This window comes from Diadema setosum, chromosome 13, assembly GCF_964275005.1.
Source record: "Diadema setosum chromosome 13, eeDiaSeto1, whole genome shotgun sequence".
Lineage (NCBI taxonomy): Eukaryota > Metazoa > Echinodermata > Echinoidea > Diadematoida > Diadematidae > Diadema > Diadema setosum.
Window position 1 is genome coordinate 22,984,261 of NC_092697.1, and position 16,703 is coordinate 23,000,963.

At 37.8% G+C, this 16,703-nt stretch overlaps 1 protein-coding gene across 1 annotated transcript in view; it reads left to right on the top strand.

Annotated features, from left to right (window-relative positions):
* The window catches only part of LOC140236898 (cytosolic carboxypeptidase 6-like), a 100,253-nt gene that overhangs the window by 57,644 nt on the left and 25,906 nt on the right, over positions 1 to 16,703 (top strand). The window contains exon 6 of the mRNA XM_072316833.1: positions 753 to 792. Within this exon, the coding sequence (XP_072172934.1) occupies positions 753 to 792 (40 nt within the window). The remainder of the gene's footprint in view (positions 1 to 752; positions 793 to 16,703) is intronic.

Sequence of the window (16,703 nt, forward strand, 5' to 3'; positions counted from 1 at the left end):
TCATTGGAGAAATTATCCGACTGTGTGTGTGTGAGAGAGAGTGCATTGACCAATTACCAAAGAATCTTTCATAAGTAATATTGCCTCCAGTTCTTCACACAGTGTACAGAATGCAAACCATTGTCCTATAATGTATGTGTTGTTGTTGTTGTTGTTTGTGTGAATTTTTCTCTTGAGATAGTTTGACATGAATATGAAAATCTTGAAGAATCTGCTTTCAAACAGTGGCTTGTCCATTTTGGGAGTGTATCATGAGATGGCTTGGCTAAAAGACTTCATTGCCCTGGTGATAATTTATCATGCACAATTAAGCTGTGAGTGCAGTGTCCTTACATTGTATCTTGGAATATTGGAGATACATGTATTATGTTTCATGGAAGATACAGATTATCAATGCCTATTTCTGTTTGGAAATATCCTGTGTTTCTGTCTGCCATCTGAAAGAACAAGTAAATTCTTTTCCTCAATGATGAAAAGTCCATCACAACATAAATGTAAATTTTTATGTGCCAGCAATATGACAATGTAATGAAGAATATTCCAAAGTAGAATGTATCCTGCTTTCCAGAACATATCCAATGCAACACTACAACTGAGCCAGTGAATCTAATGGTCCAAACAAACAGAAATATATGTTATAAACTATCAAGTAGTACAAGGCAATGCAAATGTCTCAAATCATGTCCATGGTAACAACAGAACATTAGGCATAATAAGAAATAATATGTGTCTTTTTTTTTCTTTGTTTACAGCAACAACGGAGATTGGATCTGCTGACAATAACAGCTCCAGGTATGTGGGGTCATTTTGTGTGTCTCATTCTTTCAAAGTGTTTGATGTGTGCTCATGTTTACGTCTGAATCTATGGAGGTCATTGGGAGGGGAAAATGTGGAGATTAGGGAAAAATGTGGAGATAAGGGAAAAATGTGGAGATTAGGGAAAGGAGCTAACCGCAACAACAAAACAACAACAAAATTCTACTCTTGCCAGGATTAGTAAATGCACCAGCGAGGTAGATTAATGTGATGGATTTGTTTGCAATAAAAAAAAAAAAAATTGAAAGGCAAGTGGAAATAATTATAAAAATACCAAAATAAAAACAATAGAAGGTCATTGTTGTTGTCTGTGATTAAACCTTCAAATTTACATTATCATAGTAATCAAACTCTTTAAAAAAATGTATGCGTAAGGACCCTAAAGAAAAACAGCAAAAAAAAAAAATGCAGTAAACAGACCAAAACTGAAGAATGTGTATAAACTGACTGACACAGAGGTGTGAAATTGGCAGGTGGGCATACCATGCAAATAATCCAGAATTTGCCAGTAAACAAGCACAGCAGTTGTTGATAGGTATACCAAATGTCCAGCAGCCGTATGTGCTGTACAATTAAATAAGTAGGTTAGCTGAAAAAAAAGGATGATGCTTTTGATTGCATATAATATAGACCCTGCTCAATTTGCATCTGCCACAGACCTAATTCATTATGCCTGAATTGTTCCTTTTCAAAACATTTTCAGCTTAAAAATTCATGCCTGTCACAGATCTGTTGTTGTATGTCTTTAGTCTTTTGCATATCTGAAGAAAAAACTCAAACAAAAGACAGGTGTCTTCATTTCCTGTGGCATAAAAGGATTTTTTATTTTTTTTTAATGGGGGAGGGGGTCCATCCACAAGGATACGGAACCTTCTTTTTAGAGAAGTAGAGAGTTCATAACCTTTCATAATGTGTGTTTTTGAACTGCTTCTAAGCCTTAGAATAGGGCGTGTATGCAGATACATTTTGCTGTTATGTCCATAGTCTGTATTCTGTATGTTCCAGGACTTTCGATAGGTTTAGGATGTCACACTGACATTAGTGTTTGGCATATTAGAAGAAGAAATAAAAGTGAAAGATAGTGAACCAACGTTTAGCGGTTATTTTGTTCTTCACATACCTGAAAATGATGGTTCTATAGATGCCCTTTAGTGGTCTCTATTTTGTTTATCTGCCATGAGACTTGTCTGTACCATATGTGACCCTGCACCACAAAACAAATAAAAAGTCGCCAGACATGGATTTTTAGTTAAGGGCAGATTCTGAAAGAGCAGACTCTAAGCTTTACATTGGTGTGTAAGTCAATTCGATTGGACTCCCCTAACCCATCTAAATACTGGAAAGAAGGCACACATTCTGAAAAAGTGTAAACTGAGAAAAGAGGCTCCTAAGTACAGAGTCTATTCAAGCGGCTAATCTTTACCAAGCTGTGCTAGCTGTGCGATGAAAGGGACAAAACACAGGATGTAAATCACCGGAGCAACAGCAATGAAGATATTATCAGATTAAACTGAAATTTAGCATGTTTTTTGAACACATTCTGTCTATGATTAATGCCAACTTTCAAAGCAGTAGCATTATCCTTTCAAAAGTTATTGGACTTGAAAGTGAAGGGTGTGAAAAGGATTTTAAGAACTGAAAACGGACCTTTAAAACATACCTGATCATTTTACTATCCTCCAAAAAAGAGTTGTAGAAATACTGCTGGAAACACACTTTCCCATTCATGTTATGATGCCCAAATTACAGAATAATGTAGAAGAAGAATGGCTCTTTCAGAAAATATGAACAAATCAAGATGGACTCGGTTGACCATTTTCACCTTTTTTGAGACCTCACGTAAAATCAAGGGGTGCGACTTTCTGTTCGTTTTGTGATGCACGGTCACATATGTTGTGAGATACATTTACTTGTTGATATCCCAAGGGCAGGAGATAGTGCGCATTACATAGAAGATATTTGTTCATCTCATAGTTGCTGAGCTTGAGCATTAGTTTCTCTTTTTCTAAACAAAAACTACAAAATAATCAAAGAAAAACACGGATTAAAAAGTTGCTTCTGAGGGTCATTAATGATTACATGTGTAGTTGGAGATTATAGTTTATGGTTGTAAATGTCATGATTTCATTGCACTTTTTTTTTTCATGTGATCTTTATTATTCAGGTTATGAAATGTGAAGCACAATTGTCTATAGCCATGCTAAAGTTCAGTTGAATGTGATAAGTCCAGTTGTATGGACTTTGCAAACAGTTCGTGCATAAATGACCAAAATCTTCTATGCTTGCTTCGTATCTTTGTACTGGCATCACATTTTTTTTTTTGTCTATGTCATGTGTCTTTTTTGCCTGCATCTTAAAAATATATGAAGGTGGAAAGTGGTAGGAGTTGTGTATTACATCCGCATTTTACAGATGGCTTGAATGTGTACTCCTGTGTTTGGCAACTGAATGTGTTTGTGTCTGTGCTTTGCGAATGAGTGAAAACATGAAGCAATCCAAGAGTGTACAGCTGCTAACCTCAGGCACTCAACAACCAGCTATTTCTCCCATTGTCTAAACAGGTGCTGTATAGGCCTCAGATATCCATTCAAATAATCCTTGGAAGTCTGATCCTCTAATGTAGCCAAATTCATGCATGTTTTAGGCCTTCCAGGTTGCCATTTCTTTCAGCTCTATTTTGTAGTTCCTAGCCACAAAAGAACAGTTTACCTACACATTCAAATCTTATGCCTATTTTTTTTTTTTTTTTTTTTTAACACCAAGGTTGCTACTGAAACCAGAAAGCTTATCTGAGGCTTACCCGACATTCATGTACATGTAGCAACAACTAATGTATGTAGGGTGGATTCCACGTATTGAACTGAATCCATCATTCCTCTTCCTCTTCTTGAATAGACAATTTCTGTAATATATTAAATTTTATGGATGTTTCTTTTCCTACAGCCTAGTAACATAGCATTTCATTCACCTGTTCCCTCCATGATAAGTTCCATGGTCAGGAATTCATATAGTTGTTGCTGTAGGTAGGGCAAGCCTCTGGCGAGCTTTGTGGTTGGTAAGGGCAACTTTTGTGAACTTTAAGCATGCATAAAATCTGAATACATTACAGCACCAGTCCATTGCATGACAGAAGTGGAAATGTAGTTGAAAATTGTGGCAAAGAGATTAAAGACTTGTGAGGCCATGACATTATCATCTCATTTCTTGGTTTGATTGTGTGCTCTGTTGTTTTAAGTAATCTTGGACATAGAAATAGATCTACACCTGAGAAAGCTTTAATTGTTCATACCTTTTTTGTTGTTGTTATCAGCACCGCCACAAATCTTGTTTGTTGACAAGTTTGTGCTGCAAATGTTTGAGACAAGGATTTTCACAACTGTTTTTCTACTAAGTGTGTGTGAGTGTGTGTGTGTGTGTGTGTGGGGGGGGGGGGGGGGTTAGAACATAATAAGACCAACTATACGGAAGGACAGTTGAGTAGGACATTGACATTCCTGAACAATGAACTGTGGTATGGCATGCTGATAGACCTATCTTGGGTGTGAAGATGAGTTGCTTGGGGACAGGATATAAAATGTGACCAGAAATTTATGATGGAAATTATGGATCATATTTTAAAGACTCCGTAAGAGAAGACTAGAGCTCCTAAATTGACTGTCATTTTGTAGTGTTTGTTGATTGATGGTCTGCAGACTTGTATGTGTGTCTAGAGACACATTAAGTAACAGCTTGGAGACAAAGAGTCCAAATTGTGTATACATTGCTTTGACTTTCAGCTGTTTTTTGTATTTACTGTAATCATTGAGCAATAAGGAGTGATGGATAATTCAGTGTTATGTAACCCTTGTGCAAAGCGTGAGTGATTGCAGGAAGTATGTACCGACTGGTTAGTTTAAAACAGGATTTGTCTGTGAAATTTATGCCAGGCAGCGATCCAGCCACTCTGTAACCAATTCCTCTCGTCTCTGTTGACTTCCCAAAAGGCAGAACCGGCTCCCAGCACTTAGTGGTGGCTGATTGTCAGTGGAAATCATGATATTTTCACCCCCCTCAATTACAGGGCACATTATACCCTCCCATGGCTGAAGTGTGTTTTATGATCATAAACACCTAATGTGACGTGACAGCTCATATTTCCTTTCACCCCATCAAAACCACTCTTTGCCATTACTCTTAATTATCAGCATAGCAACAGGGCCTCTATATCTCCAGCTTTCTGCACCATAAACGGGAATGGGACTAACTAGTGAGAGAGAGTGAGAGGAAAAAAAAAACACAGTGCACCACAAAAACAAAAGCTGAAATTTCCGGGGGATTTCTCCGTGTTCGGGCTGCTTAATAAGCACTACGGACTTTGGTCCCATCCCAGCTCATTAGTTTCTCGCCACGAACCGTGCAGCCCGGCAGCGTGCGATGATGACGTTTTAGTGGAGGTGCATTAAATGTCAATTTATAGGTGTGATTTATAAAAGGAAATGCACAATTAATTGGAGCCTTTAGGTCCTTTGCATTTTTCTTTTTATTGTATTTTACTGTTACACGAATTATGTAGGCGCTGAGCCAACATATTCAATTGTCATGTTGCTGAAGAGAAAAGGGGGTAAAGAAAAAGAAAACAAGAGTATTTTCACTCACATGGAGAGATTGACTAAACACGCATCCAGGCAAGCATGTGTCTCTTAAATTTGGCCTTGCTTTCAATTGGCAAAGGGTGATGTCAAAATTTGGCCTCTCTAAGTGGATTTAGATGAAGCTGACAATTTTCAAAGCTCATCAGAGATTTTGTGTGCATTTGTTGTATGCAGTGGTGTGAGTGTCTAGACAGCCCGAAATCATTACACATTGCTAACTCCCTGGAAAGTAAGAGCACATTTGTCACAAAACTTGATGTTTTTCCCTATATTGCTGTGAAAAGAACATCCATAAAACAAGACCACTGCTAATGAGAACAACACATTTATAATCAAACAAAGCTTTGCTAGTTCTTTGCATGACATGCCAGCATACATCAAATGTTGATGCCATCAGGACATATGTAAAGAAACAAAAACAAAAAAAGGAAAATGGTATCATTTAGAATATATGTTACAGCAACTATCAATAGTAACTTCATAGGGCGACATCAATTTAGACTGCCTTTGTTTTCATAGAAAAAAAAAAGGATTCACAAAAGTTTGAGATGATGGACGATCCTATGGTTTAAAAAAAGATATCAAGTGGGTTAAAAAAAAAAAGATATCATCCATAAATCTATGGGTGAGCCACAGTCATTAATAGTTTGTTGTTGTTGTTGCAAGAAATAGAATCTAACATATATAGAAACCAGAATATCCAACCCATAGACAAAGGGGTCCTGTCTATGGCTCTGTAGCATAGATTATTTATGTTTTCAAGGAAGCTTGTCCATACCAATTCATGCAATGACCATTAGCACTCATGGGAGACAGTCATGAATGGAATGTTGATGTCTTGTCCCAGTCAGAAAAAACTTTCAAGAATTCAGTGCATTGCTGGCTGCATACTAATTCATGAAAGACTTTTTTTTTTTTCAGTTGATGGGACCAGAAGTGGTTTGTGGGCAGATTCACTTAATACAGCTTTTTAATACTGTCCAAACTATTCAGACACTTTGAAGCAGGAAACTAAAAATAGTCTAAGTCATGTCTTAGCATGTGTATACAAAATTACTGTACAAGCTATTTGACAGCTAGATTTTACTTGAGCATGTAAAGTATGTGTTTTTGTTATTATCTCGGAGTCAGTTTTCCCCTCTTTTTTTAATGTATTTTGTCAATTACTTTAATTAATAAGTCTTTTTGTAATGTATATATCCAGTCAATATTTCCACAACAGACCATGTGCAAAAAAGAAAAAAAAAAAGAAAGAAAAAAAGACCTGAGGCTGGCAGTGGCTTGTCTGACGTAGCAGAATTAGTACTTACTGTACAATGCATATATGCTGTAGATTGAGCAGTGAAAGATCAGAATGGTATGCAGATTATGAATGAAGGAGCTAGCTGCTGCATAGAGTTGTCTACAAGAATGCTCTACGCATTTACTGCAGAATGACATAAAGTGGCTGATTGCTACCATAACTCTTCATGATATTAACTCTACTCATGAAGGGTGGAGATGTGTAAGTTTGCGTGACGGCCATGCAAATCTGTGTCAGTCAATGACCTGCTTGACCCAAGATTTTTTGCATCCAGGGGGTTATTGACACCAGAGTTGGTGTTTGTTTATGACACCTAGATGGATTGTTAGCATTCCAACAGTGTACCATATACTGTCAAAACAACTAATCAATAATGACTGACAGGTGGCTGCTTCTTTATTTTATCCCCACCTGTTAACAAAATGCTGTTGCTTCAATTTTTGTTCTCTCTCTCTTTCCCAAAGTTTCCACCCCTTTCTCTATCTCTTGATATGTCTCTCAAATCTCTGCAGCATGCAGCCATGCTAAAAGGTATGGAAAATGCATCACCCATTGTCTCACTGCAGATGTCCCTGTACACTGGCTGTCAGTGGTGTACCTGTACACTGACTGTTGGTGGTGGTGCCTGTATACTGACTGTCACTGGCAGTGATGAGTTATGTAATCCTTTGGTCAGGCATGGAATATGCATGAATACCAAAGGGTAAAGTGATCTTTGATTCACTATTATTCTGAATTATTTCAAATAAAACTACAGACCAATTATATAATGCATTAATGTATCATACATGCATGTTAAGTGTATCAAAGGAATGTTACTGCAATTTTTTTTCTAACAAAAGGGTTACCCGAGTGACATCAGGGTAATGCCATGGTAATTACCCTAACTGGCTAGTGTAGGATTTGGCAACATTCACCATTACAACGTCAGAGCAATACTTTGCAGGGACTGTTTTACAGGCAGAGTAAAAAAAGTTATCCAGATGCTACCCGGATGTCGTCATGGTAACAAGGCTCTGTTGAAATGAGGTTTTAGATGGATATTGGCATCAATAAATGCAACAGAAATCATGTGAGGGCTATAGTTTCTTCACACAGCTTGATTTTGAGACTTTGAACCTTTCCGACTGTCATTAACCTTTCTTTTTTGTGGGGGGATGGGGATTTGATTATCGAAACTTTTGCCACGCTTGTTTACTCTATTCATTTTAGCGCAAAGTTTGACAAACTATAAAGATGCTGGTCATTAGGCTAAATTGTTGTGATTTATGGCCATAATCACGCAGGAAATGGCTGTAATTCCCTCATTTATTTTATTAATGTGCCGGTTTCCATCAAATACAGACTGCCAAAAAAAGGGGAAATGGTTCAGCTAAAGGTACACTGTGTAAATGATGAGTGTGAGAGAGAAAGAGAGTGAGAATATGATATATTCACTAATCTAAGCTACTGGGAATGCATTAAAAAAAGTCAAATGAGTTAGATTATTATGTCATTTGTGAGAAGCTAAGATTCAAGTGCTAAATGTTATATACATGTGTATATGCCCATAACCTGACCTTTCTGTTATGAGAATTTGTCTTGATTGTTTTATATTCTGATCAGAGGTGTGTCTTTATCACCAATTGTAATACCATACAATATAATGCATAGATTGTGTGCACCTGTGATTGAAATGTATCTTCAATGTAGCTATTCTGCTCAGGAAATTTTTTTGGAGAATATTTTGAAAATATGTCTTTATGATGGTAATTGCTTTTCACTACCCCTGCTTAGAAAAATGAGCAGTGCAGAATGGTAAAGGCATGGGAAGGCATGGATGGAAATTTGTGCAAATATTGCTGACATAAAAAATGAAAATTGTCTGGACACTAACCTGACACGTCAAATTATAAAGAAATATACCTGAAGATCCTACCAGTTTCAGTTTGTGGAAATAATCAGAAGAGTGAGAAAATTAGCTTTACAGGAGAGTATGCTTTCATACACTTTCAATACATTCAGTTCAGATTTACACTTTTTTCACTTATTTCTGGATGGGATTGACTCTTGTTTTCTATGCTCTATATCATTGGGGAAGGTTTAATTTCATTTGATTCATAAAAGAGCAAAATATGTACCCAATATTATGTTAGTGTTAAAAATGAATCTTCATGTTACTGAGAAAGATGGTGGCATCAAACCCTGATCATCATAGGCACAAGTGCACCTGTAGGATGTCTTTGTTCACATATAGAAAAACTGACAGCTCTTTGAATATTTATTGCCATTTGGCACTCTATATCTTTTTGAACTTCTCCAAGTGGTTCTTGCTCCTTAGTTATGTGTGTTTTTAACACTGATATCAATATTCCCTGTAAACAAGATAATGTCTTGATTTATTCACTATTAGGCATCAAATGGATGTGATACTATATTTCAATCTTGTATGATCTTTATGTCTATGACACCAAAGTTTCTGTGTTGCTTGGTGTTCTAGTTTTGTTTGACAATACCAACAATTTATAGTTTACTTCTTCCTGGACTCTCCACTTTTAGTTTAGAGAGGGGAGGGGCCGGGATTTTCATCCTCTCCTCACTCTCGTTAATCATATTTTTATTCGACTCACTGCGGCCTTTCAGAAATTAATCTGAATGTGAGCAGCCAAGGGCACGCAATCAATCCTCACAAGAATGAGTAATTGTTTTCACTATCAGGGAATTAACATGACATTCAACAATCTAATCCCAGCCCGCTTACAAGCAGTACAGGGTGTCTCATGAGCAAAACATGAAAAGCCTATGAACGGCGTGGCATGTTGAAGAGATGTATATCTGCTATGATGTATTCGATAGAGCTCATTCCAATTGAAATATATGATTTTTTTTTTCTTTCAAAGAGATGTTTTCTCAGATGCTGTCATTTATGCAAGCCAAAATGTGAATGATACATCAAAAACACATTTCCACAGATCATTAATATCTTTGGGTAGATAGTAAAGAAAAGTACATGGATTTGTAGTCAACTCTGTCATTCCTGTGCCCTGGGGTGAAAGATTATGTTTCATAACTCTTGATTACAGCCTTTTAGTGAGTCACCCAATGATGACTGTTAATTCTTCATGGAAAATTTTGGTCCTCACTCATATGGGGTTAGTTAAAAAGCTCTTTTTGATGCTATGACCTCACTCAATGTAAGCCTAATTTGTCTCTTTGATAGTAGCTTTGGTCAGCCTATTCTTTGGAGCCCTATGGGACAAGCATGAAAAGTCTGGGTTTCAGGGGGCCTTGATCATAGGTGCCATTTGTAAATACCAGTTCGTATGCTTGATTTAGAAATAGAGAATGCCAGCCATGAGAGATTCTCTGTGAGTTTTCATAGTTTGAAATGTGAAAATAAGGATCTCTTTGATATGCATTGAAATTAAAATCAGATATAAAAACATTTCTCCTTTGTTTTATCATGTTTTCTGAGTTTTACGTGTCAGATGGACAAAGTATGGAAATCAAGAACAATTTTCATGAGCTGCAGTGTACAATATCATCCTGTCCCAATCCCTGTATCTCCATTTACCTGTTGAGTTGTGCCATGGGATGGTATGGGCTCTTGTCAGTGATGTACTCTGTGAAATGAAAGCAAGTGATCCGTGGATGCACAATTAATTTTGCCCAAATGAATGGGAGAGAGGCAGATTAGTTCATGTGCAGCGTGATACCAGAAGTGACAGCACTGGGATCCATGTCATTCAGTCGTGTTTCATCAAATAAATGTATGCTCAAATTGTCAATAACCGCCCGATTCTGAATCAGTTCTTCCTGTAGATTATAACTTTGTCAATCTGCGTCAATAGATGTTTGCCACCGATAGTAAAGTATTGACTCATGTTATGTCAATGTGTGAGTAACAAAATGCCAATTTTTGTTTGTTTTTCTTTGTTGCTGGTCTTTAAATTTGTTTGTGTTCTTTTTTTTTTTTAAGTGATTCATATCAATCTTAATAAATATTTTTTCCCTTGCTCAGGAAAAGAAAGGGACTATAATAGGTTCGATGATCTATCTCAGACCTTATTCATAGGTTAGTGTGGGGAGCCAGAGGGCCAAACACTGACTCATGTGTATGAGAAAAAAACAAGAGGCACCACTGCCCCACTTCCAATGCAATGACCTGCAGTATTTCCAATCATAGCCAACCAAAGTGAGGATCAGTCATTCCGGGAGTCAGTGCGTATCATTTCAAACAATTGATCCCCCTCCATGCCGGTTCCGTCTGCTTGTTGCTTCCCAAATTTAGACCGCCCACCCCATCAGCAAGCGGAAAAGGAGATAGAAAAAAGAAAAAAAAGGGAGAAGATCCGGAGAATAGGGTCTGCTCTGTCATTTGTTAGATGACATGCTTTATGACATCACCACTGCCCCTCTTCCTGTCATAACGTAATTCATCAATCACCAACCTATCATTTCTGCAGTAGTCTCTCCACATTCATACACTTAGTCTTCATCTATGTGCATTTTCTCCATTTTGGTCAGTTAGCAGCAGCCTGGAGAGCAGGGTGAAGAGCCGGGGAGGAGGAAGGGAGAAGTGGAAGGGGGGAGGGGCACAGATTACAGTCAAAGATCGTGTCTGTCATTTGCTACCGGATGGCTTAACCACATGCACTGGGCTTGCCATTCTCCTGGGGGGCATTTCTTGGTAAAACCACCATCATTACATCTTGCTGAACTATCAAGCGCCTTGGAAGGGTGCTGATTTTTTTTTTTTTTTTTTTAACCCCATTCTCAAATATGATAAAATTCTGAAGCGCAATTGTCGACATGCTTAGGCATTAATCACAAAGAATTTTGAGGCAATGAAAAGGAACGTGTGTAAAGGAGGAAGGGTTTAGTGCCCTCCTGTCTTTGGCATCTAATTGATGACATTCCTACTTCCAGGTACAAACATGCCAGATCACTCACAGTCCATCAGTCAATGCTACTCTAGCAAAGGTACATGCACTACTTGAAAGTTGTATTTGATTGCTACCTGAAAACCATGTAAACACCACCAAATTGCCATGATATCTAGAGGTTTATTCTCTGAGCAAACTGATGGATTCTTTAAGACTTACAGTAGCTGTTTGAAATGAGAAATGAAATCATGCATTTTGTGTAAAGTGCATTTGACTTTGTGATTTGAATAATCTTACAGAACCAGACTTAAACAGAACCAAACTGAAACTGATTCTATTGGCATGTCCTTATGGCATCAATTAATTTCCCTCTTTCTTTGAGGGGGGGGGGGGGACAAGATTGATACCTACTTCTCATTCCATTGTAGTGGTTCTTGGTCCTGAAAAACATATTCATGATGAGGAACACGTCCACAAAAAAACAACAACAGAAGGATGTGATAAAGAAGGAGACCGAAGAATGTGATTATAGACTATCAAAAAGATTGGGAAATAGTTTGACATTTTCTCTTCCGATTTGCATTATAAATGCCTATATCTGTTCTTGCCATGCTTGAATTGCCAGAAGTTTGTACGATCCAGTGATTCGCTCATGCTAAAACAATGGGAGATTCGCCAATTTTGGAAGCCAATGAAAACAAAAAGAGGAGCAGAGGCAGTAAATGGCTGTAAACGTCTCCCTCCCTCCCTCGCTCTCTCACGAGCGCACTTGCGCTGGGCAGTGAAGTGTACAGTGCATGTAGAGGTGCGTCACCTGGAACTAATCACATTACAGCATAGCCCTGCACCCTTCTGACCACAAGCCTTGTCTGTGAGAAATACCACCACCTATCCTGTCCAGCCACAGACATTCAGGCCTTTTAAACATGTCCAGATGAAAATAAAAAAGCACACAAAAGGGGGGGGGGGGGTGAATAGAGTTTGAAGCAGATAATTTGTACGACTGCTATTCTGTAGGTGGAAGTGCACTATTCATCTTAAATGGCCAAGTGTTCATCTTAATGGCATTTTCAATGTGGATTTCGTTATCTTTGCACAAAACCATGTGCAATTTTATTACTGTTATATTGTGTGAATGTTTATTATCTTTCAGTTATTACCATCCAATATAATGTTAGGTTTTTAAATGAAAACATTTACTTAAGTTTTACTGAAGTTGAGAGTAGTATTTAGAATGAGATTTCAAAAACTGCTTTTTTGAAGGACAACAACATTTATTCTTAGATATCTTAATGTATGCGGTCAGCAGGTTAATTCTTGAAACCTTTACATACTAAGAACCTTGCATCAGCAAAGATTATGCTTTTTTAACTTGAACAACAGCAGGGTAATGTGTCTTGAGGAACAAAATGTGTGTTGGGATTATTGGAGTGTCTTCTAAAAGCTGACCAGGTAGTCACCCCCCCCCCCATAAAAAAGAAGAAAAAAAATTGCTTGCAGCATCCTCTCTTGAGGAGACTTAGGGTTGAACATCATCAGCAGGTAGATAGAGAGGGAGAGGGAAGGGGAATGATTCATCTTGTGGTGGGACTGCTCCACCAGAAATGATTCGTTTTGACTGGGCCTGGTCTCAGGAACCAACCAGGGAGAAGATTGAGGGTCAGACATTGAAGGAAATAGCAAGGATGAGAGAGATAGAAAGAGAGAGAAAGGGAGAGATAGTGAGAGAGACATAGAGGGAGGGAGAGACATATATTTACTGTAAGTCCCAGGTCTATGCAAAAGAGAGAATACTTCCTTCATGGAGGCAAAGACAATTATGTTCTTTGAAGAAAAGGAGAGAGATGGATATAGATAGATTGAGAAGAGAGAGAGAAGGAGAGATAGAGTGAGGAGAGGGAGAGGGATATAGAGACAGGGAGAGAGAACGGAAGAGATGGAAATGCCGCGTAACCTTGGAATTTTCCAATCTGACATTACCGAATGCATTTGGCAGGGAGAGATGCCCGTTTGACCTTCACATTCTTACCGTTTCCTGTACTTCCCTTCTATCTCCCGGGTCTATTTTTTGATTGCTGCTATGTCATGTCTGTCTACCTGATCAGATGCTGTACTCCGTCCTTAATCATTGAAGCACTTCTCATTAAAAATTAATTGAAAATAGGCCCATGAATGCTCTGTGCGCACCTGCGTGAGACAACAATAAACTTTACTTTTGAGTGAATCCAGCTTGAAGTTAAGTTTGTCTGTCATCGTGGCTTTTTTTTTTCTATTCTGCAAAACTTTGTATGTGCAAAGTGTACGTGACTTTTGTTTATGCTCATGGAAACTTTCACAAAATTTTCGTGTTCTTTAAGATATCAATTAAAGAGATTAGTTTTCGTTTCTGAACATCAGAACATCAGTGAAAAGCTAGGATAGTTCCAACTGCTCTATGGAGCTTTGATATGTCCTTCTGATTCTCAACTGTTGATATTTGGAATAGAAATTGTGAAAATTTACATTTAGAAAGCATAATCGAAAAGTTAGATGTATTACTATGTAAAAAAAGCAATCATAAAAAGTTAAGAAAGGAACATTGTCATTTATTTTTTTTTTCTCTCTTCCTCTTTTAAGTGTATCTCAAAATGTATACATAATCTCAAGTGGGAGCCCAGCCATAGATAGGCCAGGGGCCTCTGCTAGCTCCTCCATTTTCTCTCTTAAAATTTCATTTTTATCTTTCTATCTCAATGTATTGTATTTTTTTTTTTTGTATTGCAATCCAATAACGTAATGTTATTCTCACATTTGTTCTTTGCACTTAAATGAGAATTTGGAAATAAATGAAATGAAATAAAATAAAATGAGACTCAAGAGCAAAAATTTCTCACAAATTCCACTTCACTAGAAGGTGGACCACTATGCTATCATGTGATGAGATTTCAAATGGGTACATGAATACATTCTCTGCTGAAAGTACATTTTGGATCCCCCATCATCCCCCCCCCCCAAAAAAAAGAAGAAGAATGCATTGGTTTCTATCAGACCTTTGCAGGTCTTATGGTGAAATGACATCTACCTTAGATATGGAGACACAAAAGGGTCATCTCCTTTCACTTCATACTATGTTACAGCCCTTCTAGTTCTGAACTCATGTTATTTTCTTACCGTTCATTCATCAATTTATGTTCAATCTCTATGAATCAAAGAGAAAAAGAAGACACGTTTCCATGTGTGAGTCTGTGCCACTTGTTATCTGTGCTATGACGTCAGCCACATTACTGTGAAGTTGAGGTGATACAATGAACTGTGCGTGCCTCCTCTATTGATTTGATGTAAATTGATTTCCCACCAGAAAGTAGGCCATAACACCATCAGAAGAAATGAGAACATATTATCTTCATTCATACTACCCCCACCCCAAACGCAAAACAGATATCAAGGGTATGCTTTACTGTGCCTTCCTGGTGGTTGTGATGCATACATGAAAACATGCACTCTGAACTTAGTTGGATGCTGTTGGCTGCAGCAAACCAATGTGTGTTATCATATTATGTTATTCCTATGTTTCATTCTTTAAGTGTTGTCTGTGAGTGCACAGGATAACTTTTATTTATATTTCTGTCCTGAAGAAATCAAAATTGTACTTCACATACTGTATACGCCATATATTTTGCGAGTCTAAATTTTCACGAATTGGGAATGCCCGACGATTTCATGAGTGGGTAAATTGGCAGTCATGGAGTCCTATACTGAACAGAGAAGTGTACAATTGTACGTCACATTCACATGGGGATCAAAGTCAATATTTTCGCATGTCTTTAATTTTGCAAAATCACCTGACTCGCGAAATTTGCGAAAATAAAAACCTCGCGAAATATTCCGTGTATACAGTAACTCGTTCTTCCTCATGCCTATGCTGTTTATTTAAAGTCTGCTTTTTGCTGATGTTTCTTCCAAGCTATTGAAATGAGGAAGCAACACATATGAGAGTAAATGGTAAAAAATCATGTTCTTGTATGACTATCCAGCGAAGGCTGAAAAAAATGACAAAACTTTCACGAACTCTCTTTCCACTTGGTGCTGTATGTGGTCTTATGTCACTTGTGATTCAGTGCTATTGATAGACAGCTACTGGTGTAAAGAGTTGTGTTGTACATGCACTGGGGTCTGACACTTGATTACAGATGTCAGCCTGAAATTGATTAAAACTGTTCATGCAGCTCTTTTTTAGTGTAATTGGAAGAGCATTACCCATTGTGTCAGACACTGTCATCCCTGCATGCATCTAACCTTAGATGGTGAATGTTCAATTCTCTGATGAAGCAGTACGATTCTTTAATTCTAAATTTATATTAGTTCTGCCCACCCCCCCCCCTTCCTCTTTATATAGCCTACCAGGTAGTTCTCTTGTTTCTTAGTGAGCTTTTGAATCGAGCAATCTGATGGCTCATGTGATCAAACTTTTCTTGGATTGACCAGGACATTCATTTCCCATTAAGGGCTTAATTCTAATCAAGCGCTCTTGTGTTGCAGCCACCTGCTAGTTGATTGCTTCTTACATCATGTCCACACACCTTTCAACATGCATGCAAACCTGCAGGTCTCCCTCATGTGGCTGACATGCCTCATGTACTCACCTTATACCTTTAATCCCTTAACCCACTGCAGTCAGATTGAAAATGCTGCAACACATCTATTCCATAGACACCAGCCAGAGATCTCTCAAACATTGTCTTCAAAGGGTTAATGCAAGGCTTGAGGCTCACATCACTGAAGAAAGTTACTGATGAGAGAAATCAATTATTTCCTTAGATATTGATAGTTAAATGTTCTACACTCTTTGCATAGCTGGCAAGAATAAGTACATCAGGTGAAATCAACCTCGTAACATCAGGAATGGTTTAACATCAGGAATGGTTACAAACGTATTTCAAAGGATGTATACAATGATGCAAAGATGGAGAACAAGGTTTAGACTAGAGGTATAAAACCAGAAGTTTTCTTCTGCATGAGACTTTCGCCAATTTTGCCAGAAGCCAAGATTCGTTAAAGTAAAATGCACACAAATGTTTTTGTCTACTTTATGCATTGAATTCAATTTGC